Here is a 25,060-nt window from a genome sequence, read left to right as displayed (position 1 = left end):
TTATCAAATCACTCAACATTCATTATCTATTGTTTAAGAAAGTGCAGATAGGTTTGAGGGAGAATGTATCACACATTTAGTATGGCAGAGAAAACATTCTGGTTTTGTAGAATGGCCCAATCTGCTGAGTCTCCTTCAATATGCAACACTCCACAGGCAGGGTTACAGCTGAGGCATTTTCTGTGGGAACTGCAAATTCCTGCAGATGTGGCACGGCCTCTTGCTGTCTCCAGTGGCAAATTCCTGCAGATGTGGCACGGCCTCTTGCTGTCTCCAGTGGCAAATTCCTGCAGATGTGGCACGGCCTCTTGCTGTCTCCAGTGGCAAATTCCTGCAGATGTGGCATGGCCTCTTGCTGTCTCCAGTGGCAAATTCCTGCAGATGTGGCATGGCCTCTTGCTGTCTCCAGTGGCAAATTCCTGCAGATGTGGCACGGCCTCTTGCTGTCTCCAGTGGCAAATTCCTGCAGATGTGGCACGGCCTCTTGCTGTCTCCAGTGGCAAATTCCTGCATGGCCCCTTGCTGTCTCCAAGAGTTCTGCATGTGGGCTGCAGCAGATCTTGCTGCTTCAAAAGCTCCCTGTTTCCTGCCTGTCCTCTCCTGCAAAATCTGCAGAAGAAAGCCCAGAGTCCCAGCTGAAATGAGTCCTGGAGGTGATTCAGAGCTCACCCTGGAGCTGTGAGCCGGAGCGGCCGGGGGGAACAACGCTCCCTCGGCTGTCACTGCTCAGGAGGAAGCTTTCTGTTGGGCTGGCAGCTGGGAATGGGAGTGCCTTGGACTGCCACAGCAAGGTGTCAGAGCTCCTGTGTCTCAAAACTCCCGGTGGGAGATGGAAGGATGGATGCAGTTTTCTCCCTGGCTGCTGTAGATGCAGCTTGAGCCCCATGGTGGGCAGTGGCCATGCTGGAAGCAGCAATGCTGCCATAGGGATCCAGGAGAAAATCAACTTAGTGCAACTCTTCTGCCCCCAACACCTCCAGGGACTGCTTTGCCCTTCTGGGCTGGTATTTTCCACTTTCTGCTTCCTCCTGTGATGTGCTGTGGTTGCATCCGTGCCCATGAAGAAGGTGTGCCTGCAAGGGCTCCCTGAGGAACCCTGCAGGAATATTGGCCTTGGAGGTCTCAGAGCCTGAGTGCAGCCATCCCTCCTACCTGGAAGAGCTGAGCACAGCTCGCAGGAGAGGACAGCTCTTCCTCCTCCTTTCCTGCACAACGGTTCAGCACACAAAAAGAACACAGCAAAGTGTGATCAGAGCTTCAACCCCCCTCAGTGTCCTTGAAGAGTCCCTGGGGAGTCGCAGTGTGACATCCACGGAGTTTCCTGTTATCTGGAACATTCTGACACTCAGTATTCCACTCATGCCAGTCTCCACTCTAATCCTTGCTCTCTCCTCTATCAGGTATTTGTATAAATTGCGAGATCTTCATTTAGATTGTGAGAATTACACAGAAGCAGCATACACCCTTCTACTCCATACGTGGCTCCTGAAGGTTAGATTTTTTAGACTCAATATATAATTAAGCTTTTGCAGTATTCAATTTGATATTCTTAAGTGAATATTTTAATCTCTGAGTTATTTTCCACCAGGGTATTCAAGTTTCTAGTTAGAGATCCTGCAGTAGGTAGTACAAAATTAACATTAATTGTTGAAATTAAATTTTCAGTATGTGATTTAAAGCCATATATTGCTGAAACTAAATATGGTAGAAAAAATAGTTTTTCCTTTGCAGTGAGAACATTGTGTACAAATGTAGCTTTCATTTGGTTATTTCTTACTACCCTAAACATAACAGTTACAAAAATTAAACACAGTTCCAGCTATCACAAGAGGACATGTAATTTTTAATTTTCAATAATATGGAGTACACATACAAGTTATGTGGGCTTTCTTTTGTAGCTGGTAATTAATTATCTTTCATTATAACTATTGTTCATTACCAATGTAATGGACAGTATCAATTAAAATGGTTAGTAAGATCAATTTCCATTACAAGGAGACATTCCAACTTTAAGTGTTCTTCAGCAAAAATTTGATATTTCTCATGGAATTTACTTTAGTGCAGAACTATATAAATTAGTGCTATTTTGCTTAAACTTGATATTTTATGATCATACAAATATGAGATGTATTGTCTGTATTGGTATAGACAAAGAACAGTATATGAAATATTTTAATACAAAAAATCTAAATCAAGTCAATCAGCATGATAACATTGGGGGGGAAAAAAAGGAACTAATTTTCTCACATAGCTTTTTATAAAAAAATTGTAAGTGGGGCAAGGATGGGATAGGGAAGAAAACACTTAGAAGAGCCCAGGGGACCAGACCTTATGGGAGGGGAGACTTTGATGTGAAACACTGGACTTGAAAATTCTTTTTGATGTGTTCTCATTCTCAGTGGTCGGATGAGCAGTGTGCACCCCAAGTCTTGTCAACAGAGTTCCAGTGCTCACAGACCTACAGACACCTGAAAGAGAATTTGTATGAAAAGATCATAGAATACTTTGACAAAGGAAAGGTAGGTCTGGAGAGTTCTTCCCCTCCAAAACTCTCTGCTGGGCTACTCTGAACAGTTGTGTTTAATGAATGTGCCCTGTATAAAACATTTGTGAGGAAAAGCTTCTTTGAAATGTGGGTCAAGTAAAAACTGTGTCCTGGAGGCTTATTCCCAGAGATATCTGTTCCATAGGAATATGTTCTTTCCATGACCTCATTCACAGAGAAAGAGCTAATATCTCAGTACATTGTCACAAGCATCTCTGTCAGGCACCAACAAAATACAATAAAAAATGTTGAATCTCTTTCCCCTTAGAAAGAAAAGAGCAGGGACTACACAGATTCCATTTCTAAACCACTCGGCCCTTAACTCAAAAGAATCCAGATGGTTCAAAATTGACATGTTTGTTTCAGAGAGGACAGAGAATTGTATCCTAAACTTAAAACGTAGTAGCTTGATGCTCAGTACCACAGTTCAGTTCAATTTAAGACCAAAAAAAAAATTTATAAAATGACTTGTCAGTGCAATGGCATTAGAGCTGAGAATTTTAGAAATACAGCAAAGGACTAGGAAGCAGGAAGAAACTCTGCAGTGCCAGATAATTAATCCCATGACCCAATACAACCTTTAAGTCATGTCTTGTTCATCTGCAGCCAAAGGTAGGAAGGGGGAAGGCAATTCATTTCTGCTTCTGCACAAGAAGCCCTTCCTATAATTCACAAGGTAGAAAGTTTCAGCTTCAGCCTCTCAGGTTTTCTGTTGGCATCTGCAGTAGCTGCCCTGCAGCAGTGCCCACCTGCTGTCCCAGGAGAACCAAACCCTCCCAGCTGCTGATCTGCAGCACCCAGCACTCAGGCTCAGCCCAGGGTGGGGGGTACCTGGCCAAAGAGCACCCGATGTGTCACTGTCAGTGTCCTCTCAGCAGCAGAGAGTTCTGCTCAGGACCCCCTTGTCCCTTCTCTTCTGAGCAGGTGAGGAGACAGAATTTGAGAAATATCCTCACGAGAGGGAATTTGTTCCCTCTTTAAGACCACTTTGGAGAAGTGTCCACAGCAGATGAGAAAAGCAGTCCTGGTATTTCAGTGTCAGTCACTGTCACAGGCAGCTGTAAAATTGTGTGGAAAGAAAAGCTGCTCCTCTGGGCAAGTGGAAATTTAGCTCTTGTAGTTGTTTAGCTGTCCTAGAAAAGGCTTCCTATGATTATGGCTGCTGCAGGACATTTTGTTAAATGGTGTGTGTTTTAAGGACAGGCAGGTGTCAGTCCCCTCATAAACTGCTCTGTGCTTGGGGTGTGTTCTGAATGTTATCACCTCAGTGATTTACTCTTTTTTTTTTTCTTTAATGTATCTGAAAGGTTAGATGATTTTTTAAAAAATGTTACTCTAATAATAAAGTAGGTTTACTTAGTCCTTTCTGTAATGAATCATAAAACACTTTTATTTTTTAACATTAATCTGCTTTCCTTAAGTTTATGATTGCCCTGAGTCTTCCACTCTAAATGTGCAGTTAATAAATGACTGCACTTTAAAGACAGCATAATCAATAAAACTGCAGTTAAACTCTGATGTGTTGAAAACTTGTTTGTTGGTACAGGATTTACTTTTTCAATGTGTGGTTGCATTGCAGATGTGGGAAGAAGCCATATCTTTATGCAAGGAACTTGCAGAGCAATATGAAAAGGAGGTTTTTGACTATGAACTTCTAAGTCAAAACTTGGTAAGATTATATACAGATCTTCAAATTATTGCAGTCACAGAAATTAGTGCTTTCCAGCTATCAAACAACAGAGCTGCCTGTGAGCTTGTGATCTAAAATGGATTTTTAATTCATTTGTTGAAGAGTTCCTGCTTCACTGTAGCAATCCAGTGGTAAAGGTTCAGAAATAACTGTTGGTTAAAGTTGCATGAACATCTGTTTATTGAGGTATTTTGAAATGTCTGTAGATGAAATAAACATGTTCTCACCTAGGGAAATTTAAAGGCCACGTTTCGAAGCCTCTGTACTGCCCTAGGGTAGAAAGAACACCTGGATGAACTTTTCCCCCTAATTTTTTCTTTACATTTTAGCAGCTTGGATCTTGACAAGCCTGAATAATTCGATCCTAATCAGGACTGTGGAAGTATTACAGCACAAGGAATTAGAGCTAGGTCCAAAGGATAGAAGGAGAATTTTAAAAGAAAATTAAATATTCAGTTATTTGTTTTCATTAAAATTGAATTAATAAAAAAGGATCCCATTCCCCACAAACCTTTTTTTCCACTCCCAATATTTCATGTTTGTATGATTTTTAACAATTGTTTAGAGCTCACTCAATAGATATCTCTGAACCTTTCTCAAAAAAAAAAAAAGGTGGGAATCAAAACATGATGTTCTTGGACGGTGCCATGCATGAAGAAAGCTTCTTTTGCTCTGTTTTTATCTTGAATTAAAAAACATTTTTGCCAGTTTAAGTTAGCAGTGCTGAGTTCTGACAGACATAACACCTAAATGACACTTGGTATTTTATGGAAGAACTTGTTCTAAGGCCTTTACAAGGTGTGTCCCCTTAAAACAAGCCTAGAGTAAAAACTGGAGTTGCTCCCATACCTTGGGAAACATTTAAGGCAGGGAGTTTTTCCAAATGTCTTCTTTCAGTAATGTTATCAGTGGCCAGGGATCACTTTGGTGTTTGCTTTTCTCCTAAGTTAAGGGTAAGCCCAGTTCTGAGTCAGTTGTTAAAGCTGAAGCCATACCCATTTTGCTGTGTATTATATTTGCATATAAATGTAAACAGTGTTTAATGTCCCCCTGCAGCGTCCTGTGTGAAAACTGATTATTGCTGTAGCTCATCAGCTGATAGCCGGTAGCTCTTGTATGTGTAGTAGAGGCTAAAAATGCATAGGTAAATCCCCCAAACACAAGTAACTGCAGAATGTGTTGCTTTCAGATCCAGCAAGCAAAGTTCTATGAAAACATCATGAAAATTCTGAGGCCTAAACCAGACTATTTTGCTGTTGGATATTATGGCCAAGGATTCCCAACATTTCTAAGGGTAACTTGATTAATTCATACATTTGCATCTGTTTTCATTCTTCCTTTGTTTTCCTGTTTTCCTCATGATTAAGGTCCATATTCCTTTTTTGACCTCTAATATGCTTTGAGCTGACATGTTCATACCAACTTGTACTACTCTAAGTTTTTTCCTGAATGGCAACAGTTCCTACTTTAGAACAATTATGGTAAGTTTGAACTGGTTTTATTAAAATATGCTGAATCTACTCTCTTATCTTTACTTTTCTCTGGTTTTGACTACCATGAGGGAAATCCAGGCTCCAAAGGGTCTGGTTTTTCAAAGAAACCTGACGAACTTGGGAAATGGTGCACAGCTGGATTGTTTTTTAAAAGATCATTGTTTTAACCATAGTAGTGCCTGAGTTCAGAGCATAAAAACAAGTAAATATTTGATGTTTCTTACTACTAAAACTTGCTCTTACATACAACAATTAATAGGGAGGCTTTCTTCACACTTGGACAGCAATAAGAGGCCCTGCTTCCCACGTTTAAAGGCCAAAGCTGCATTGAAAACTGCGAAAACAGTGAAATGATAGGCTGGTGTTAAACCACTGTTATTGTTTCTGAATAATAAATCTTTGTGTCCAGAATCTCAGGAGAGTCAGTGCTGCTTTCCAGCCCCTGGTCAAATGGTGTTTGGCTTTAGAGCTGGTTAATACTCAGAAAACAAACACCCATTCCAAAACCTGAACGCTGCTGTGTCTTTGTGCCGATTGCCATGAAACTGCAACTTCTGCCTCAGCACCACCCTGCCCAGGCACTCACTCCTCATTCCCTGCAGAACAAAGTGTTCATCTACCGTGGCAAGGAGTACGAGAGGAGGGAGGATTTCCAGGCCCAGCTGATGAGCCAGTTCCCCAGCGCTGAGAAGATGAACACGACTGCAGCACCTGGAGAGGACGTGAGGAACTCTCCTGGACAACGTATCCTTGGACACGTGGGAGACTGAGAGGGAAGGAGGGGTGGGAAACCTTGTTGTTAATATGAGTTTATCTGTGTGAAACAATTTCCTGAAAAGGTTGAAAGTTTACCGATGTGGCAGCTCAGTTTGCAGTTTTGCTTACATGTTCTCCTTGTCTTTTCTGGTTTGTTCCAAAGAGAGCTCCTGTTTTTCTGGCAGCTCTAAGGAGTCTGTCTCTTTCATTCATCATAGAAACATTTAGGCTGGAAAAAACCTTTAAGCTTGAGTCCAACCATAAACCTTGTTCACCCATGTTCCCAAGTGCCACATCTACATGTCTTTTAAACCCCTCCAGGGATGGTGACTCAACCCCTTCCCTGGGCAGCCTGCGCTAGGGCTTGACAGCCCTTCAGGGAAGAAAATTCATTGTAGTTTTCACATGGTTTAGCTTTATTTTCTTCAAATGGCAAAACCAGTGTCACGCACTTGAAGAGACCCGATTTAAAGCAGCAAATTTTCCGTTACCTCACATTCATAGCTGTTGTGTCTTGATGTTTAATTCATGTCTTTCTTGAGCACTGCTCTGACTGGCACCACACTTCGGTTTCACCTCCATTTCTTGGCAACATAAACACGTCACATGTGCCTCAGAAATTGTCTTAGGAAAATTAACTTGCAAACATTGTTAACCAACTTCTAGAATGGCCTCAATTTTTCTTGGTTACAATAACTCCAATTATCTCTTTCTTCTGATTTGAGTCATTACTGACTGAGCAGATAGGAGATCACCTCATTGTATCAGACTTTTTTTCTGCATGCTGATTTTCTTTTATGAATTTTCAAGGTAGTGTTGTAACACTTCACATACTCTCTTGAGTCTATTAATCTGGAACTTTCTGGAGTAGAAAAGGGAATATTTTCTTTTCACACTGTTGGGACTGAAGTGGGAGTATTTACAGGTTTGTCTAAAATAGTACATTAAGCCTGAAAGCCAGGGTCTCCCAAGTCTGTCTTGTCTCTTAACTAATTAATTTTTTTTTTGGAGAACACATGTTTCAGTACTTAAGGTAGAATTTGCTCATCTATTTGCAAGGAGCAGGAGATAGGCACTACTTCTGCACTTATGCAAAAGGATCTAACCAGAGGGCATGAGTTTCAAACATACTGAAATATGTAAGGATGTGATATATTTACTTACAAATACAGTATTCAGATTTTAAAAACAGCATTTCTATAGAAAAAGGAAATCTCAAGTAAAAGGGCTGTTCAGTTACAGATTTCAAAATGAAATGTTAACCGTCATGACTTTATGCATGCCTAAAGCTACACAGTAAAACTGTTAACATCAGATGTGGTTGATGTTATTTTTGTAAGTTGCCTGAGCTTAAAAATTTAATGAATGAGTCAGTGTGATAAATTCAGCTGCAGATATTCAAGCTCAGAAAATAATAAAAATATGCAGTTCAGAATTAATATGTATTCACTGGTTACTACTGGCAGATTTTTCCTTTTTTGGCCAAGGAAACTCCAGAAATGAAACCCTGAACACTTCAGATTTTTCATCAGAAAATGTCTTTTTTTATTATTATTTTTATTTTTATTTCTGCTGCAGACTACAGTATTTCATACTAATAGCTAATAACATGCCCTTAACTTTCACGCTTTCAGATATTCAATGTTTTACAGTGCAGCCAGTCCTGGAGGAGCAGCCTAGATTCAAAAATAAGGCAGTGCCTGATCAAATCATAAAGTAAGTGAATTTCTGTAGTAGACAGTATATTGAAAATCAGTCCATATTCCTAAACTGACAACCATTATTTTGTGAATTCAGTCATTTGCCAATGAATCCTGGAGTTTATTGTCTTAACTTACTGGCTTATGTATTCGGAGAATCAGAGAACAGTTTGTGAGGGAAGGGACCCTCACAGGCCACCCAGTCCAACCCCCCAGTGACACTGCTCAGAGCTCCATCCAATCTGTCCTGGATGCTCCCCAGGAATTCCATGGAAGAGCTTGTACCCATCTACCACTGAAGAAATAACTCGTGGATGCAGGGCAGGGAGGTGGAATCTGTGCTTTGGGTCAAAGTTATTGAGTTTTCAACACAGCTTCTCAGACAAGTGGTGGGAGAGGGCTCTTGGAGGTGCCTGGCAGCGTGAGAGTGGTTGAATGAAGGCTCTGGAGTGGTAGAATCTTGTTGTATCTTGTCTGGTCCAGTGCAGAATACACGGCAAAATGGTTTCTGCTGGTGCAATGGAGTATGGGTTTTGTAAAGGAAAAAAGGAAATGAATTGACCAAAGTGTTTGGAGAACAGACTGGCCAAGAGCTGCTTCCAAACCAGTTGTGCCCTTGGTCTGCAGCCCTCTCTATGGAATCTTCTCTGAAGTAGCAACTGACTCAGAGTGGAAAAATGAGAATCACCTCCCCATATACACCAAAGTAAATAAAGCAGATCCAAGCACAGGTCTGGTGTGACATAAAATAAACAAACACAGACCCGAAAACAACCTAACCCAAAAAGCCACAAAAAAATTGTGGTTCTAATTGCAACTTCAACTAATTTCAACTAACTTCAACTACTGATTCATTTTAAAATCAGTAACTGAAAGCAGATTATAAATGTGGTCCTGTTGGACCAGATTTAGGTGTAGAGCCAGCCACACTTCAAAATGTTTCAGTTTATGTAGCAAAGTGTTCCTTGTAAAGTACAATCTCTGCCCATAGGGAGGATTTTGTAATGGTTTGTCTCAGCTGCAGAATTCAACCAAACTGCTGATTACATCTGGCCTTAAAGATTTACTTTTATGAGTTTACTTTATTGGGCATTTAATTGTTCATTACATTAGGTGATGACAATGCATTTATTCTATCAAAGAGCTTCAAATATCTGTCCTTTCAGATGGAGCTGCATAAAGGGATCTGACTCAGTGTGGCAGTATTTTCCAGTTACTTTTCTTTTCTGATGAAGAAAATTTGAGCAGTTTGGGTCAGAAACCATAGTTTCCTATGAAGTAACATACCATGATTTGCTTAACGCAGATGTTTGGGGCTGCTCTATTTGTTTTTCTGGGCTTTCAAAACATGGTTCAGTTTTGCTGAAAGAGATTTCTGAGATTTTTTTTTTCTGCAAAATTAACTTTTACTTAACAAGGGTTTAAATTTAATTCATCTTAAATACTAAAAATTGAAAGGAGAGATTTTTCTCTGGACAGCAAAATACTTAGCCAAAACTCAAAATACTTAGCCAAAACTGCAGTCCCGGTGTTACAAGCCACGTGGTTCCAAGTTGAGTGGAAAGATGTGCTCACAATGATGGAGAATGAAACATCAGCTGAATAGAACAGAATTTAACATGAATAACATGAACTTTACATGAATTTGCAAAGGATTCTTTACATTGGTGTACCCCTCTACAAGCACTTACATACAATTATCTGTCTCAATAAATTGTTATTAATGGCTTCAGTTGTTTAATTTGTTGAATGTTGTTCAGCATTGAGAGCAGGATCGTTGGACAAGATTAAATTGCTTTTTCATGTGCCATGTTCCACTCCAGGTGAAAATACCTGCTCTGCTCAGTCAGTTCTTTTGAATGAAAGAGACTCCTTTCATAAGCCAGGATAAAGCTGGCAAACAGGGCATATGCCACAGCAAGATAGGAGAGGAAAAATCTCTTCTAGTCCTCCTGTAGATTTGAACATTAATCTGGAAGTTCTGGAATTTTTATACCTGGGAAATACACCCAGTAACAAATTGAAACTTAATACTTATACTGTGTGTTGACTCTGATTTATAGATAAAGTAGCTACCTTCTGAGTTTCCAGTAAAGTAATTTTTTTTCTGAGCAGTAAATTTACTTTTAATTAAAAACTCAGCTACTCAAAATGAAATATTTCTCTGTGATAAAAAGATCCATTAATTTCTGGTTTCTGTATTTTACAATAGTAATTTAAAAATCTTTCAGCTTTTATAAGTCAAACAACGTGCAGAGGTTCCACTATTCAAGACCAGTCAGAAAAGGATCTGTTGACCCTGAAAATGAATTTGCTGTAAGTAAATTAATGACAAGGTGATGGATGTAGTTCTGGTAACTGTGATTGAATTTTGATCCTAGCTCCTTTGTTAGGCTCACATTACTCATTATAGACACCTTAATTTAAGATCTAGTTCAAAAAAACAAATGCAAGAATTCTCTGTTTCAGCACTACCCCTGTGTACTTAATTATGCATCACTGTTCCAGTTGCAGGTAAACATTAGGAAGTTAAACATGTTCAACATGTTTGTGATAAGCAGGAGCATTTTCTGGTACAGATTTTCATTAGGAAACAAGGTGACATGTAAATAAATATCAAATGCTTTGCTGCTTGTAGTTTGCAAGACTTCCATCAGCTGCCAGGCTGGCAATGAGGTGAGTGCTGTTGGCTTTCATGAGTCCTGGGAAATCTTACCTCATGAGAGAACTGCCTGGGTCATTTTTACTCCCATGCCTAATGGTGGAATGCTGAGGAATGGCCTTCACTCTTCAAATATTCTAAGAAATCTACACCACCATAAATTACATTTCAGTGTTAAGCATAAAAATGTGGTGTCTGTATTTTTATTTTACAGGTATCTGGTATTTTATGGTTTGTTTTGAAAAGCACCCCATCCAAGCCTTATGGCTAAAGCTGTGCTCTTGGCATACTGCTGGGAAAAGCCATTTCTTTCCAAAAAGTACAATTTCTGTTTTTGTGTGCTGATTAGCAGAGTGAACACTTTCATGTAAGAGCTTCCTACCTGCTGTTAAATCTACACTTCAGACACAAACTCTACTCTGACATCCCAGAATGTATTGTCAAGACTCAGGATGCACCTTGGCTTCCTTTGCCAACTTGAGAGTTTTGGGCCCATTTATAAATATACGTTAAAATGGTTTTACAACTAAATTGTTGATGTTTTTATTGCTGAGAACAATAGCTAAGATGCATGTTTCCTTCAAAGAGGTGGAAACTGGGACGGCTGGAGTGTCTTCATTACATCTATTATGGTATTTCTCGATGAGCTGATACTGAAATAAGGAACAGCAGGGTAAATGAAACAGTGGCTATTCCAAACTATTCTAAAGTACCAACAGCCAGTCTTGTTCAGAAAAGAAAAATGAGAGGAACATAAAAAAGGTCAGAATTCTGGCAAGTTGTTATAGGGCTATTACTGCTTTTAATTGCAGAAACACCTTTTGAATGTGGAGGGAGGAAATATAATCTGGGTAGAGGCGAGAGCAGGTCATTTAATGACAGCCATTCCATCTGTAATGGCAAAAATAGGGGTACAAACTAAAAGATTCAAAGGTAATTTTCTTTTTGCCCTGCTTTGTGCAGGCTTTGGTGCCTGAAGATGAACTAATCTGAAATCAGGAAAACTATTCAAGTTGCTGAGCTAGATTCAGTTTGCAGTGTCTTTATATTCAAAAAATATGCATATGTTTCCATCTACATCCATTTCACTTTGACATCTCAGAAGGCAGAAAAGATGAAAGTTTCAATCCTGAAGTATGATTTTCTCCTGCTATGTCTCTTAATAGTCTATGTGGATTGAGAGGACCTCATTTGTTACAGCCTACAAACTTCCAGGAATCCTGCGCTGGTTTGAGGTGGTCTCCATTTCACACGTGAGTATTGATGTGCTCAGGGCCCATCCAACTTGCAGCTGTTGAATCCTCATGTACAAACCAGTCTGCAAAATTATCAACAAGGCTACAGTTACTTCTTTTCATACATTCAAAGCCATTATTATTTACATTTAATCTTTCTACTGCTCAATACAGGATCAATAGATCTTATGCCTGATTTATAGTTTCAGAATTGAACAAGTCTGCGTGGGTTTGCTGAATTGCAAAACTGTTGTTCATGCACATGGGTTTTATAAAACCAAAAAGATCTGTTTATATGTTTATAAACCTTAGAAACATTTTGTTTCTTTGCAGTGCACAATTAGTCCTTTAGAGAATGCTATTGAGACTATGTCCACGACAAATGAAAAGATTTTGATGATGATTAACCAGTACCAGAGTGATGAGAACCTCCCTATTAATCCACTTTCCATGCTTCTGAATGGAATTGTTGATCCAGCTGTTATGGGTGGCTTTGCTAAATATGAGAAGGTAGGAGCTTTGGAGTCCCTGCAAAGAACACTCTCAGGTGCATCATTTCATAATCCTCCTACGTCCTTTGCTAAAGAGGCAGTGCAGTGAGGATGGGGAATAGGAAAGCCATCATTCCATCACTTAAAGGATCCTCATATCCTCCTTTCCTGGTCACCTCTGTCTTTGAAATCAACCCAGAATAACTGAGCTTATCAGCTGATTTAAAGCATGATACTCCAAATCTGTGCCTTTTTAGTTTCACTGTAAACCTAATACAAGAAATAATAATTTGGTTTCATAATAAGGGTCTCAAAGTCAGAAGTGCTGGGTAAAGACCAAATGCATATTTTTAAAAAGTTCATCTCAGTTCCCAGCTGATAGAGGGAGGAATTATTACCAGCAGCATCTGGCTAAGGACCATGCATGTGTCTCTCCTCTTTGATGACCAATATTATGATTACCAGCTGGGCTCTGTGGATTAATGCTTGATTTCTTTACCTGTCAAAATGATGGACTGTATTTATTTATTTTTTTGTCTAAGGCTTTCTTTACAGAAGAATATATCAGACACCATCCAGAGGATACAGAGAAGCTGAACAGACTCAAAGATCTGATTGCTTGGCAGGTAATTTCTCATTGATAGCCACCACTGAGGCTTCACCAGGGGTTCTTTGTTCCATTCCTGTCTAGCAGGAGAACACAGCATTGAGGTGATTGTGTCATTTCCACCTTTTTTTAACCCCTGAAAGGTTTTTTGTAGAACACATCATCTGGAATGGATTATCAGAAGCCACATATAGCAGGCTACATTTATAGTTAAAAGGGATGGGATTTCCAACTTGGGTTGTATTCCTGAAGAGAAAGCTGAGAGCATGACAAAAGTCATGATGATTTCATGACTTTCTGGGGTTGGCAAATGTCAGAAACTCTCTTGGGAAACTCTTTCCTAGAGTATTAGTTTTTTTGTGGAGGATTCTTTCTTTTTTTTTTTTTTTCCCACTGGAAACATGAATGTATTGTTTACTGCTCTCAGGAATTATTTTCATGCTCAGTGACCCTTCAGGATCTCTGCTATGAGTCTTCTGTGTAAATAGCATGGAAGACTATAAGTAAATATTTTTCTCTGTATCTCCAGAGGAGAACTGAATATTCTCCCTATACTGGCAGAACTGAGGTTATTTGGCTTTACTATTTATTATTTTATATACCATGTATATATGATAAGACAACCAGCCTGCAAAACCCTTTTGTCCTCAAGGATCAAAATGCACCTATCGAAGGTGGTAGCAGAAAAAACTCTATTTTTGCTAAGATTCAAGGAAAAATGGCTCTTTCTGTTGACCTGATAATGATAATGAAGCAGAAAAAAACATGACTTCAGAAATTATCCATTCTATTTCCATTAACCAAATATAAATCATTGTTATCAATAGATAGATAGAGGGATGGAAAGAAATAGTGAGAGTTCATCTGGGATTTTCCTATCAGAAATGAATGGCTCAAGGTGTTTCTACTCATGTTCCACGTCTCCTTTTTTGTACTTACTAAAACATCCCTGGAAACATCCAAGGTCAGGTTGGCTCTGAGCAACCTGATGGAATTGTCCCTGTCTATGGCAGGGGTTGGGCTGGATGACTTTTAAAGATCCCTTCCAACCCAAACAATTTAATGATTCTATGATTCTCTCCCTCTTTCATAGATAAGAAACAGCAAAAATTTGCTGTTCATTCCTCTCCCGGCCTTGAAATGAATCTTCCAAATAGTTTCAGTGGAATTGTTTGTACTATTTTCTTAATGTTTTTGAAGTTTCTTCCTGTTTCATTTTGATTCATCCCAGTTTGGTTATTATTTGAGTGGTACCTTTACAGTTTCTCCTGTGTCCTTGCCCACCACAGCTCTGTGTGTTGTTGTGTTCTGGCCATCAGAATCACTCACTGAATTTTGTGGGGTTGACTGACCACAATGTCACCTGGCATTAGAAAAAAATGGGTAATTTCTACCTATCCCTGCAAATCCCTCTAAGGAGAGGATTCTAACAGATCTGCCAGTAACAGATGGGCTTTAAATACCACGATTTTAAAAGTTATATTGGAATTGCACTTTCATAAAATACGATCAACGTGATGGGTGGATCAATGTTCACAGTATTTACTGAGTCAGAACACAAAAAGGAAGCATGGAATCTAAGTGGATTTTACAAAAAAAATCCCAGATATTAATGCAAAAGAGTTAAAAGCTGAAGAAAAGCAGTTAGAAAAGGTTGGTGGCAGAAGGGGAGGTAAAAGTACTTTGCATAAATCTCGTAGCATTAAAGTATATAGAAGAGAGAAAGCCTCTGTGAGGCAACCAACATTTTTCAGAAATTTACTGGGAAAACTCATTTTCCATGAGCTTTTCAGTCTTGTATCTGCTGCTCAAAGCCGAGATCAATGGGCAAATCCACCTGCCACTCACAGGAAGAGTTTTGTGTTGATTTCCCAGATAACTTAAAGAGAGCCAGAGAGGTTGTTGAAAAGTCTCACCTTTTTTCTTCTTTTGTTCCTCCTAAGATACCTTTCCTTGGGGCTGGAATTAAAATTCATGGAAGAAGAGTTTCTGATAATCTTCGTCCTTTCCATGACCGGATGGAGGAATGTTTCATGCAATTAAAAGTTAAAGTGGAAAAACAATATGGAGCCAGAGAATTGGTATTGCTCTCCTTTTAACCTCTACCCATTTTCCCTTTATTTAACACACATCTTGTTCTAAAAAAAAAAAACACGCTACTTATTTTGCTTATGGGTTTTCTTGTGATATAAAGATAGTAGGATCTGAGTTGTATCATCCAAGAGCTGATTAAATTCTCTGATACATCAAATATTCCTCATTCTGGAAGATTTTTAATGTATTTTATTACAACTTAAAATTGCAAGGCTTTTCAGCCTTATTGAGGAAGTTAAAGCAAGTTCTTATGTTCTCTTTGTAATTTTTCTTAGTGGTTTAGGGCTTTGATCTGCAATGGATGTCTCCCTGTGCCAGCCACTTCCAGTTGTGTTGTGAAGTAAAACATGTCATGTGTATAATACTATAAATATTAGTTGAGAAAAAAACTGAAATATCTGGGAATTGAAGGATAACTTCTGAACACAAACTCCCCAGACAATCCTTGAATAAAATATTCTATATGAATTGTACAGGCTAGCAAGAATGACATTGCCTGGTTTTTATGATTACATGCCAGTTGATTTGGAAATTATTTTATATTTTTGCTTTCACCATTGGTGATTTTATAATAGGATTTATTTCTTCTGTTATAGGGAGAGTAGCAAGTTTCTAACTTAAATTTTGGATATGTGCTGTATTATACAACTGTATGATGAAATTTCTATATATCTATCTGACTATGGTTTCTATTTTGCAATAATAGAGTCTGTAGTTGCAATAATTTACTTGAAATGATGGCATTTTATTATTTATATATATAATATGATAATATTGTTACTCTATATAATATATATTATATCATGTATTGTTTATTATGTAATATATAATACATGACAATATAATATAATCTTATAAGATATATATCTTATAAGATATATATATCTATATGTATAATACAAGATATCTTATACTGCAAGAATATATATTATTATATAATATATATTATTATACTGTAATAATATTATTATATATTTATACTAATGTAATGATATTGTTATCATAATACATGATTATATAATTATAATGCTATAATAATGTATTATTATGATAATATTATTGCAATAATAATTGCAATAACAGAGGCTGTAATCCACTATCAGAAATCTTGCCTCTTGCTTGAACCCTCCAACACTCTAAGGGACCAGCACTTAAAAAGCCCAGCCTATTTAAAATTGTGCAGAGAATGTACTTTTTGAATTGAATTTGGGAGGTTTGAAGAGTAAGAACGCATCCAGACACAGGATAAATCACAGTAATTAATGGGAACAGACAACTTTGTAATGCCAGGTGTTGAACACGTGCACAGTGTGCAAGGCCTGGTGTGAGGATGTTTGACAGGATGTGTTTCTCTCTCCATCCTGTAGCCAGAGTTTGATGACAAGAGGGTGGGGCGGCCAAGGTCGATGCTGAAATCCTACCGTCAGCTATCCTTCATCTCCATGTGCTCCATGAGCTCAGACTGCAGCACTCCCAGGAAACCTGCTTCAGAAAGGTTGGTTAGAAATACAGTCCAAATTCCTTTTCAGTCCTGTTTTTTAGTCAGTTTTATGAGATGAAACAAAAAGATTTTTAAAAAGGAATGAAAACCACCAGCAGCCTTTTCAGACTATACCAACATTATTTTTAACTGTAGCTATCACTTCCTCCATGCTGAAAACTATAGAGTTTCAATCTTAATAGACAAAATGTGTTCAACCCCCATTAAAAAAAAAAGTGTGCTATTTCATTTTCAAAAAATAAGTATTTTAAAAATCAAATTACTTTTCAAAAATTTACCAAGATCTGGGGGTTTTTACAAGTTTGTTTTTAAACACCTTTTAACTTAATTAGCATCTTTTTGTTTGTAAAATGTGAATAGAAAAGGCATAAACTTTACAAATTTGAAAAGGAGGTGGAAGATTTTAGTGTAAAATGTGAATAGAAAAGGCATAAACTTTACAAATTTGAAAAGGAAGTGGAAGATTTTAGTAAAGTCTGTAGTAAAGTAAAATGCTTTGCCTAATGGAAAACAAAGAGACTTTTAAGTCTGAGAGAACAATTATAGGTATAGCTTTTTCATCCACAAATTGTTTTGTTCACTTTATAAATTATCTTTCATGCACACAAAACTTCTTCCCAAACAAAGTACATATAAACTGAACTTGTTGAGCAGTGTTAGATTATTTTTTAAACATCTGATCTCCCTTTCTGAGTAGTTCACTTTGAAAAGTCCAGTGGTGTATGACCCAAATGTGGAAGGGCCGGTTTTTAAGACACCCCTTGTTCTTCTTTGAGATTCCTGAGACTGCTCCTGGCCCTCCAGAAGGGTGGAGCAGACCAACACCATTTGTGGGCTGCAGTACACCAGGACACCTCTGACAGAACCAGACAAGGCATCCTGCACCTGCTTTTAGTTCTTAGATGCTAATTTGTTTCTAGGAAGCACAGGACAACAGAGTGACCACATTTGTTGATTTATTAATTTTTATGTTGTAACCTAAGTTCAGTCCCATGCTGCAAAGGTTGAGAAGCGAGTAAAGCCAGCACCAATTTAATGGGCTTTTTTTTTTTTTAATGAGAAGTAGGGTCATTTTAAACAGTAAAAATTAGAGGAAGAGAGAAGGTGGAAGGCAGGTTAGCCTCTGGGTGTGTGCATTCTTGTCCAATATGGTGAAATAAATAGGAGAATGCATTTAAAACTTGGCAACAGACAGCAATACTCTGTTCCCCTTTGGTCCTTGTACAACCTTGTACATGCCTCGCTTTCAGCACCACCATCACCACACAGCAACTTGCCATGTGAGCTCTACTCTCTTTAAGATAGGAGTTCTTAAGCTAATGAACAAATCTTTAAACAGGGATTTGAGCTTGCTTTAATATTTTACGTTCTTTGCTAAATTTTAAGATGGTGTCACACTGCCTGAAGGCATCTTATTTGAATCTCCAGGTGCCAGCTGCTGAAGTTTGCAAGCAGTTTGCAAGACTGCCTAGAAAGTAGAAGGAAAGAATGACCTGCATTTATATTTCATGGGGAAATGACATCAGAATACCAGCAGCTTTTAAAATATCACCCAGCAACTTGTACTTTTCTTTCTTTTGCTCCTTCAGCTTTGATCTGGAAGCAGTGCTACCAAAGCAAGGAAAAGCAGAATCAGAGGAGACTGCTCCGCAAAATAATCCTCATCCTGAAGTCAAGATGAGAAGGTCCAAAAAAAGAACAAAAAGAAGCAGTGTGGTGTTTGCTGATGAGAAGACAGCAGCTGATATTTCTGTCTCTGAAATGAAATGTGTATGTTACTGATTTAGTGTTTCATAATCCATGAAAAAGAGGCCATTACCCCTTTCCTTAGAAAAAGAGAAATATATCCCAGAGAACTCCAGCTGTCATAAAGGGAAGGATGCTGGGTGCAGAGATGATCTGCCCTGCCATGAATGAAACACGCAAGAGGCTGTGGAGGAAGCAAATCAGTGAGAAAATCAGATGATCTCTCCTGGCTTCTGGTGACAGATACCAGAGCTCCAAGGCTGCAGATTCTGGAGCCTGGTTAGCTGAAAAAGGAGCACTGTGTGGGGAGGGTTAAGCTGCTTTCCTGAGGAGAGGCAATTGACTGTGCTGACATTTCACGGCAGCTCCTCGCAGTCAGGGCTATTTCAAAAGTGATGAGCCCTGTACGTTTTGTACCTTGTTATGGAACATGCAGCTGTTAGGAAACTGCAAGATTGCAAACAGTGCTCCAGACTGAAGTTTGGAAGCGCTGGCACCTCTCGCTCCATAGATCATCCAAGGGCTTTTATTGCCCTGCTGGATCATTACAGAGACTTATGTCACTTACACTGGGCCTTTTTATAAACAGAGTTTAATCCCCAGGAGAATTTGATTTTAGTATCTGTCCTCTAGATACACAAGCCCCATCTAAATTAAAAAGCCAGGCAGTAACAGATTGTTGAATCTGTGGAGGGAGCATAAATAATTTGATCAAAACTGTTTGAAGGAATCATCAAAGGTAAAATGAACGGAGGGGAAGGGAAGCACTGAGAATCTCATGGATGATTATGACTTTCTTACACTGCATGTCCTTGTGCAAAAGAGAGATAAAGCACAGTCATGCTTTGAGAAGCTCTGATACACAAAACCAAGTAGCACCTTTGGCTTTTGATGAAATCAGATAACACAGACACCAAACTGTGGGGATCCCACTGTGTATTGAGTTAGAGGATTTTCTTCTGCTTCAATAAAGCAGAGACAAGGCTTTGCAGCAGGCAAGCTGGGTATGTTAATGCGATAGGAATTAAAATGAAATGTTTTCAAAACTTCATTTTACTTTGCAGATCATACCCAGAGTTGTCTGATGGTATTATGCCAAAAATAGGGTAGGAATTCAGATTTCAGATCACATATTACTTCTGTAACTTTTTTAGAATTCTATTTTTCTATGTAGAATGAGAAGTTTTTATCTAACTATAAATTATCTGCAAAATAGTTGCATGTTTTTAAATTGTACTTCATATGATACATGAAGCAAAGTCTCAGACCATCATTAATGTTGGGGCTTTTTTTATGTAACAGCTGTCAAGGAAATACGAGTTCATGAGTGACACCAACCTCTCAGAACACGTGGTGGCACCTCAGAAAACTTCTGTCCTCAAGCAGATGAGCACTGTCAGTCGTTCTATGCCAACCATCACAGGTAAGCTGCTTACCCTAGGGTGAGAATTCTGAACTTTATTAGGATGTTAGGAAAACAGCAATGAAGGGTTTGTTCCAAGCAGGGCTGGCAGCTCTCTCCACCCTTGTGAAATCCACTGGGACAAAGATTATAACTGAAGAGTGTACTGTGCATGAGAGGCTGCACTGCTCCAAATGCTGGGTAACACCTTAGTACCTTGTGCCAAAATGTAGATTCTGTTACTCCTGGAGCTCCAAATTTCACTTCCTTGTACGGTGTGAGCATTCCTGCTGCCTAGAAAGAGGCAAGGTTTATTCAGCTTCCCTGCTCTGCAGGGTCTCAGGAGCACAGACAAGGGCTCACAGCCAAGGGCAGTGTGTGAAACAGGGAGAATATCTCTGTGCTGTGCTTCGGGGGATGAATATCCCCAGAACTTGCCACATAACAGGATTTCAACATCTGGTTTTGAAGCCAGAGAGGAATCCCATAGATTCCCTCACCAGGGGAGGCAGGGGAAGCAAGATAACACAGCTGTCCCCAGAGAGATGGGTGGTTGTGTGAAAGAAAAGGGGAAGTGTGACTGAAGTGGAGCTCATCTCTAGGCTGGGGCACACAGAGAAAACAGGCCCAGTTTCAGTCTCTTTTACCCCCTTGTTCCACAGGACATCCCATGTCTTAGTCTGTATTTCATCTATTCCTCTCGCTGCCCCTCTCTTTCCAGATGCCTGTAACAGATGTTTAGCACAACAAAACTGCCATGGCCCACTCCACTTCTTTTTCATGTGTTCATCTATTTTTAATTCTTTGGCCAGACTGGTTCTTTTTTTTTCCACTGTTCAGTTTCAATGTAATGAAGCTTATGATTTCCCTATTATTTAATTTTTTATTCTAAGGTTATAGTTGGATTAAAAATGTCTCATTTTTTTCAAATCATTGCAGTAGTTCACAATTTTGAGTTCTGCTTTGTCTTACAGTCTGACTCTCCCTTTTTGGTTTTGTTATGTGTAACCAATATTGTTTCTATTCTAAGGATTAACTCTGTCTGTCAGCACTGTGACATCGGATGAAACAATTGCCTCACACAGGCTGAGCCAGCCAGTGTTCCCTTCCACCTCAGATGGTGACAAGAAAACCTTCAAAAGAAAGAAAGTGAACCAGTTATTTAAAACAATGGTAGGTCCTGTGTGTTTGTGGGGGAAAAAAAGGAAGGGTTACATGTTCAAGAGTTCTGTGCTATGAAAATTAAGTATTTTTGAGACAAATAGGCTCATAAGGCAAACTCTGCTTTTTTTTTCTTGATGCTTTTGTCAGAGAGAGGGGTGGAAGCTCAATGTGGAGGCAAAGCTGGCTGTGGCAGCACTTCCTGTGGGAAAGATGATGGGATGGAGGGCTGAAAGGATGGAGGGATGCAGGGATTCAGAGATGGAGGACTGGAAGGACTGAGAGATGCAGATGTAGAGGGATGCAGGGATGGAAGGATGAAGGAATGGAGGGATGAAGGGGTGCAGAAATTGAGGGGTGTAGGGATTCAGGGATGGAGGACTGGAAGGATGCAGGGACTGGAAGGAGGCAGGGGTGGAAGGATGCAGGACTGTAAGGATGCAGGGTGGAAGGATGCAGGACTGTAAGGATGCAGGGTGGAAGGATACAGGACTGGAAGGATACAGGACTGGAAGGATGCAGGACTGGAAGGATGCAGGGGTGGAAGGATGCAGGACTGGAAGGATGCAGGGGTGAAGGATGCAGGGATAGAAGGATGAAGGACTGGAAGGATGCAGGGATGGAAGGATGCAGGGATGGAAGGATGCAGGGATGGAAGGATGCGGGACTGGAAGGATGCAGGACTGGAAGGATGCAGGGTGGAAGGATACAGGACTGGAAGGATACAGGACTGGAAGGATGCAGGACTGGAAGGATGCAGGGGTGGAAGGATGCAGGACTGGAAGGATGCAGGGGTGAAGGATGCAGGGATAGAAGGATGAAGGACTGGAAGGATGCAGGGATGGAAGGATGCAGGGATGGAAGGATGCAGGGATGGAAGGATGCGGGACTGGAAGGATGCAGGACTGGAAGGATGCAGGGGTGGAAGGATGCAGGACTGGAAGGATGCAGGACTGGAAGGATGCAGGGGTGGAAGGATGCAGGGATGGAAGGATGCAGGGGTGGAAGGAACGCAGGGTGGAAGGATGCAGGACTGGAAGGATGCAGGAATGGAAGGATGCAGGGTGGAAGGATGCAGGGGTGGAAGGATGCAGGACTGGAAGGATGCAGGATTGGAAGGATGCAGGGGTGGAAGGATGCAGGGGTGGAAGGATGCAGGGGTGAAGGATGCAGGGGTGGAAGGATGCAGGACTGGAAGGATGCAGGGGTGAAGGATGCAGGGGTGAAGGATGCAGGGGTGGAAGGATGCAGGACTGGAAGGATGCAGGGGTGAAGGATGCAGGGGTGAAGGATGCAGGGGTGGAAGGATGCAGGATTGGAAGGATGCAGGGGTGAAGGATGCAGGGGTGAAGGATGCAGGGGTGAAGGATGCAGGACTGGAAGGATGCAGGACTGGAAGGATGCAGGGGTGAAGGATGCAGGACTGGAAGGATGCAGGGGTGAAGGATGCAGGACTGGAAGGATGCAGGACTGGAAGGATGCAGGGGTGAAGGATGCAGGACTGGAAGGATGCAGGGGTGAAGGATGCCGGACTGGAAGGATGCAGGACTGGAAGGATGCAGGGATGGAAGGATGCCGGACTGGAAGGATGCAGGACTGGAAGGATGCAGGGGTGAAGGATGCGGGACTGGAAGGATGTGGGACTGGAAGGATGCGGGACTGGAAGGATGCAGGGTGGAAGGATGCGGGACTGGAAGGATGCAGGACTGGAAGGATGCAGGACTGGAAGGATGCAGGGTGGAAGGATGCAGGACTGGAAGGATGCAGGGGTGGAAGGATGCAGGACTGGAAGGATGCAGGATTGGAAGGATGCAGGGATGGAAGGATGCAGGACTGGAAGGATGCAGGGGTGAAGGATGCAGGGGTGAAGGATGCAGGACTGGAAGGATGCAGGGGTGAAGGATGCAGGACTGGAAGGATGCAGGGGTGAAGGATGCAGGGGTGAAGGATGCAGGGGTGGAAGGATGCAGGGGTGAAGGATGCAGGGGTGAAGGATGCAGGACTGGAAGGATGCAGGACTGGAAGGATGCAGGGGTGAAGGATGCAGGACTGGAAGGATGCAGGGGGGCCGCTGCGTGTGCAGCTCCGTGCCCGCACCGCGAGAGGGCGCGGGCGGCCCGCCGAGAGCCGGTGGCCGGGCCGGGAGGGGAGCGGCGGCGCCCGGCGGGGCCGGGCCGGGATGGGAGCGCCGGGCGCGGGGCGGGCTGAGCGCGGCACCGCGCGGAGATGCTCAGGGGAATGATGAGTGCGAAGAGGAAATCGGCTCCCGCTGGAGCCGTCACTCTGGCTTAAAGCCGGCTGCTTTCCTCTAAAGTGATGAACGTTTCAATGATATCTGAAATTTTCACCAAATTAAAACTATTTCATTTAGCGTAGTGTTTAACAGAGAGAAAAAATTATATATATATATATATATATATATATATATATATGTCCAGAGCAGCTATTCGGACAAAGAATGTGAAAGTTTTCCTACTTTGAAGGTAATGGGAGGGTGACATTCAATGCAGATGTGGGTAGCTACCCACATAAGTATTCTGGAATATTTGTAATATTTTACACGCCAACTTTTTGATCTTTCAATGCAAAGGGTTTGTTGTTTTGGTTTCTTTTTTCCTAGGTAATGGGTTTCATTTGTATTCATTACTTTCTGCAGTGGTTTGGGTTTTCTTAAAGAATAAAAAAAGGATAATGCCTTCAGGGGCCATATAGCAACATTTAGGAAAACCTTCAGTTAAATGTGTTCATAATCACATTTTTCTGGTAGGAATAAGAATAACCTATTAATGTGAAGTCTGTAGTATTTCACTTACATTCAATTTATCACACACTTGCTCATTTCAGACCCGGGAGCTGCAGCTTTTCAGCACTATCTTGTCCACTCATATTTAAACTTAAATATTGCATAAAAGACAGAGAATAGAATGTTCTTTCTTATATGGCAGAAAAAAGGACTAACTACAGCTAAAAATCCAGTTGTGAAGTGCTTCATAACATGTTTGGAATCATGTGGACAGGTTTAAATACAGGTTTAAGGTTTTGCAGAATAGAGAAATTAATTTAAAACATGCAGGATTTGGTCAATGTATTTTTTTTCTCTAGCTACAGCTTAAAGGCACAAGTAATTAATACATGTACTACTGAATCCAGCACAGAATCAATTTTAACATATGAGAATCTCTTTTGGTGTTTTTTCAGCGCATTTCCAGAGTTCTGGAAGATGGAAAGCAGTCTGTGGAGCAGCATTTCAAACCTTCATCAACAGATCTGTGATCAATTTTTACAAGACCGTTTCTCAACTGAAAATAATCATATCTACACAAAAATATTCTATTTTAGAGCACCATCTACTCTAAAGGAAGGCACAGATGGAGAATATGAACATCTCCCATGGGCTCTGCTAAGTTACTTGTGATACAGATACAGGAATAACATTTGAGGAAAACACTGCAGGATGTGTCCACTGGGATGTGGAACAGAAACCTCTGGCTGTAGAGGTCAAAGAGAGCTGGGTGTTCCCTGAGGAAAAGCTTCTTCCTGAGAAGTGACACGTGTGTACAGGCCAACAGCAACACTCGCTGTGTAAGCAGCTCAGGGGCTGCTCTTTCCAAACAGCAGAGTTTGGGTTTTCTGGAGCTTGTACAGACATCCAGATATCCTTAAATCCTTGCTGGCAGTGTAGCCAAGGCAACAGATGGCTCAGCACAAATAGCCACTGACAATTTACTGTGTGGCTGGAGCTGGATTTACAGCCCTCAGATCCTTCTGCTGCTCCCAGCACACTGCTCTGTACCCTCAGTCTTCCCCTGGTGATGTCTGTGGCTGTCACACCACTGCCTGAGTTGTTTCCAGAGCAGCAGCTATTATGTGGAAAACATGCAGAGGTTTATTTACACATGTGCAAACTGACCTTACATCCAGCAGCATGATGAACAAAAGCTGCATTTCCTGCTGTTCAATAAAAAGTTACAAATCTG

General features: G+C 40.6%; 1 protein-coding gene across 2 annotated transcripts in view; it reads left to right on the top strand.

Annotated features, from left to right (window-relative positions):
- Window positions 1-25,060, top strand: part of DOCK2 (dedicator of cytokinesis 2) — a 157,772-nt gene extending 132,712 nt beyond the window's left edge. The window contains exons 37-52 of one of the 2 annotated variants that reach the window (XM_068205595.1): window positions 1,401-1,491; window positions 2,400-2,519; window positions 4,125-4,214; window positions 5,425-5,529; window positions 6,331-6,472; window positions 8,119-8,200; window positions 10,416-10,500; window positions 12,013-12,099; window positions 12,415-12,591; window positions 13,115-13,198; window positions 15,123-15,260; window positions 16,641-16,768; window positions 18,364-18,544; window positions 19,823-19,943; window positions 20,953-21,095; window positions 24,282-25,060. In XM_068205595.1, the coding sequence (XP_068061696.1) occupies window positions 1,401-1,491; window positions 2,400-2,519; window positions 4,125-4,214; window positions 5,425-5,529; window positions 6,331-6,472; window positions 8,119-8,200; window positions 10,416-10,500; window positions 12,013-12,099; window positions 12,415-12,591; window positions 13,115-13,198; window positions 15,123-15,260; window positions 16,641-16,768; window positions 18,364-18,544; window positions 19,823-19,943; window positions 20,953-21,095; window positions 24,282-24,356 (1,849 nt within the window). In that variant the 3' untranslated portion in view covers window positions 24,357-25,060. Of the gene's footprint in view, window positions 1-1,400; window positions 1,492-2,399; window positions 2,520-4,124; window positions 4,215-5,424; window positions 5,530-6,330; window positions 6,473-8,118; window positions 8,201-10,415; window positions 10,501-12,012; window positions 12,100-12,414; window positions 12,606-13,114; window positions 13,199-15,122; window positions 15,261-16,640; window positions 16,769-18,363; window positions 18,545-19,822; window positions 19,944-20,952; window positions 21,096-24,281 lie in introns of those variants that run through there. The other variant, XR_011004276.1, reaches the window with a different exon arrangement.

The sequence above is a fragment of the Anomalospiza imberbis genome, chromosome 15, assembly GCF_031753505.1.
Source record: "Anomalospiza imberbis isolate Cuckoo-Finch-1a 21T00152 chromosome 15, ASM3175350v1, whole genome shotgun sequence".
In the NCBI taxonomy this organism is placed as follows: Eukaryota; Metazoa; Chordata; class Aves; order Passeriformes; family Viduidae; genus Anomalospiza; species Anomalospiza imberbis.
This window is presented reverse-complemented; position numbering and strand designations above follow the sequence as displayed.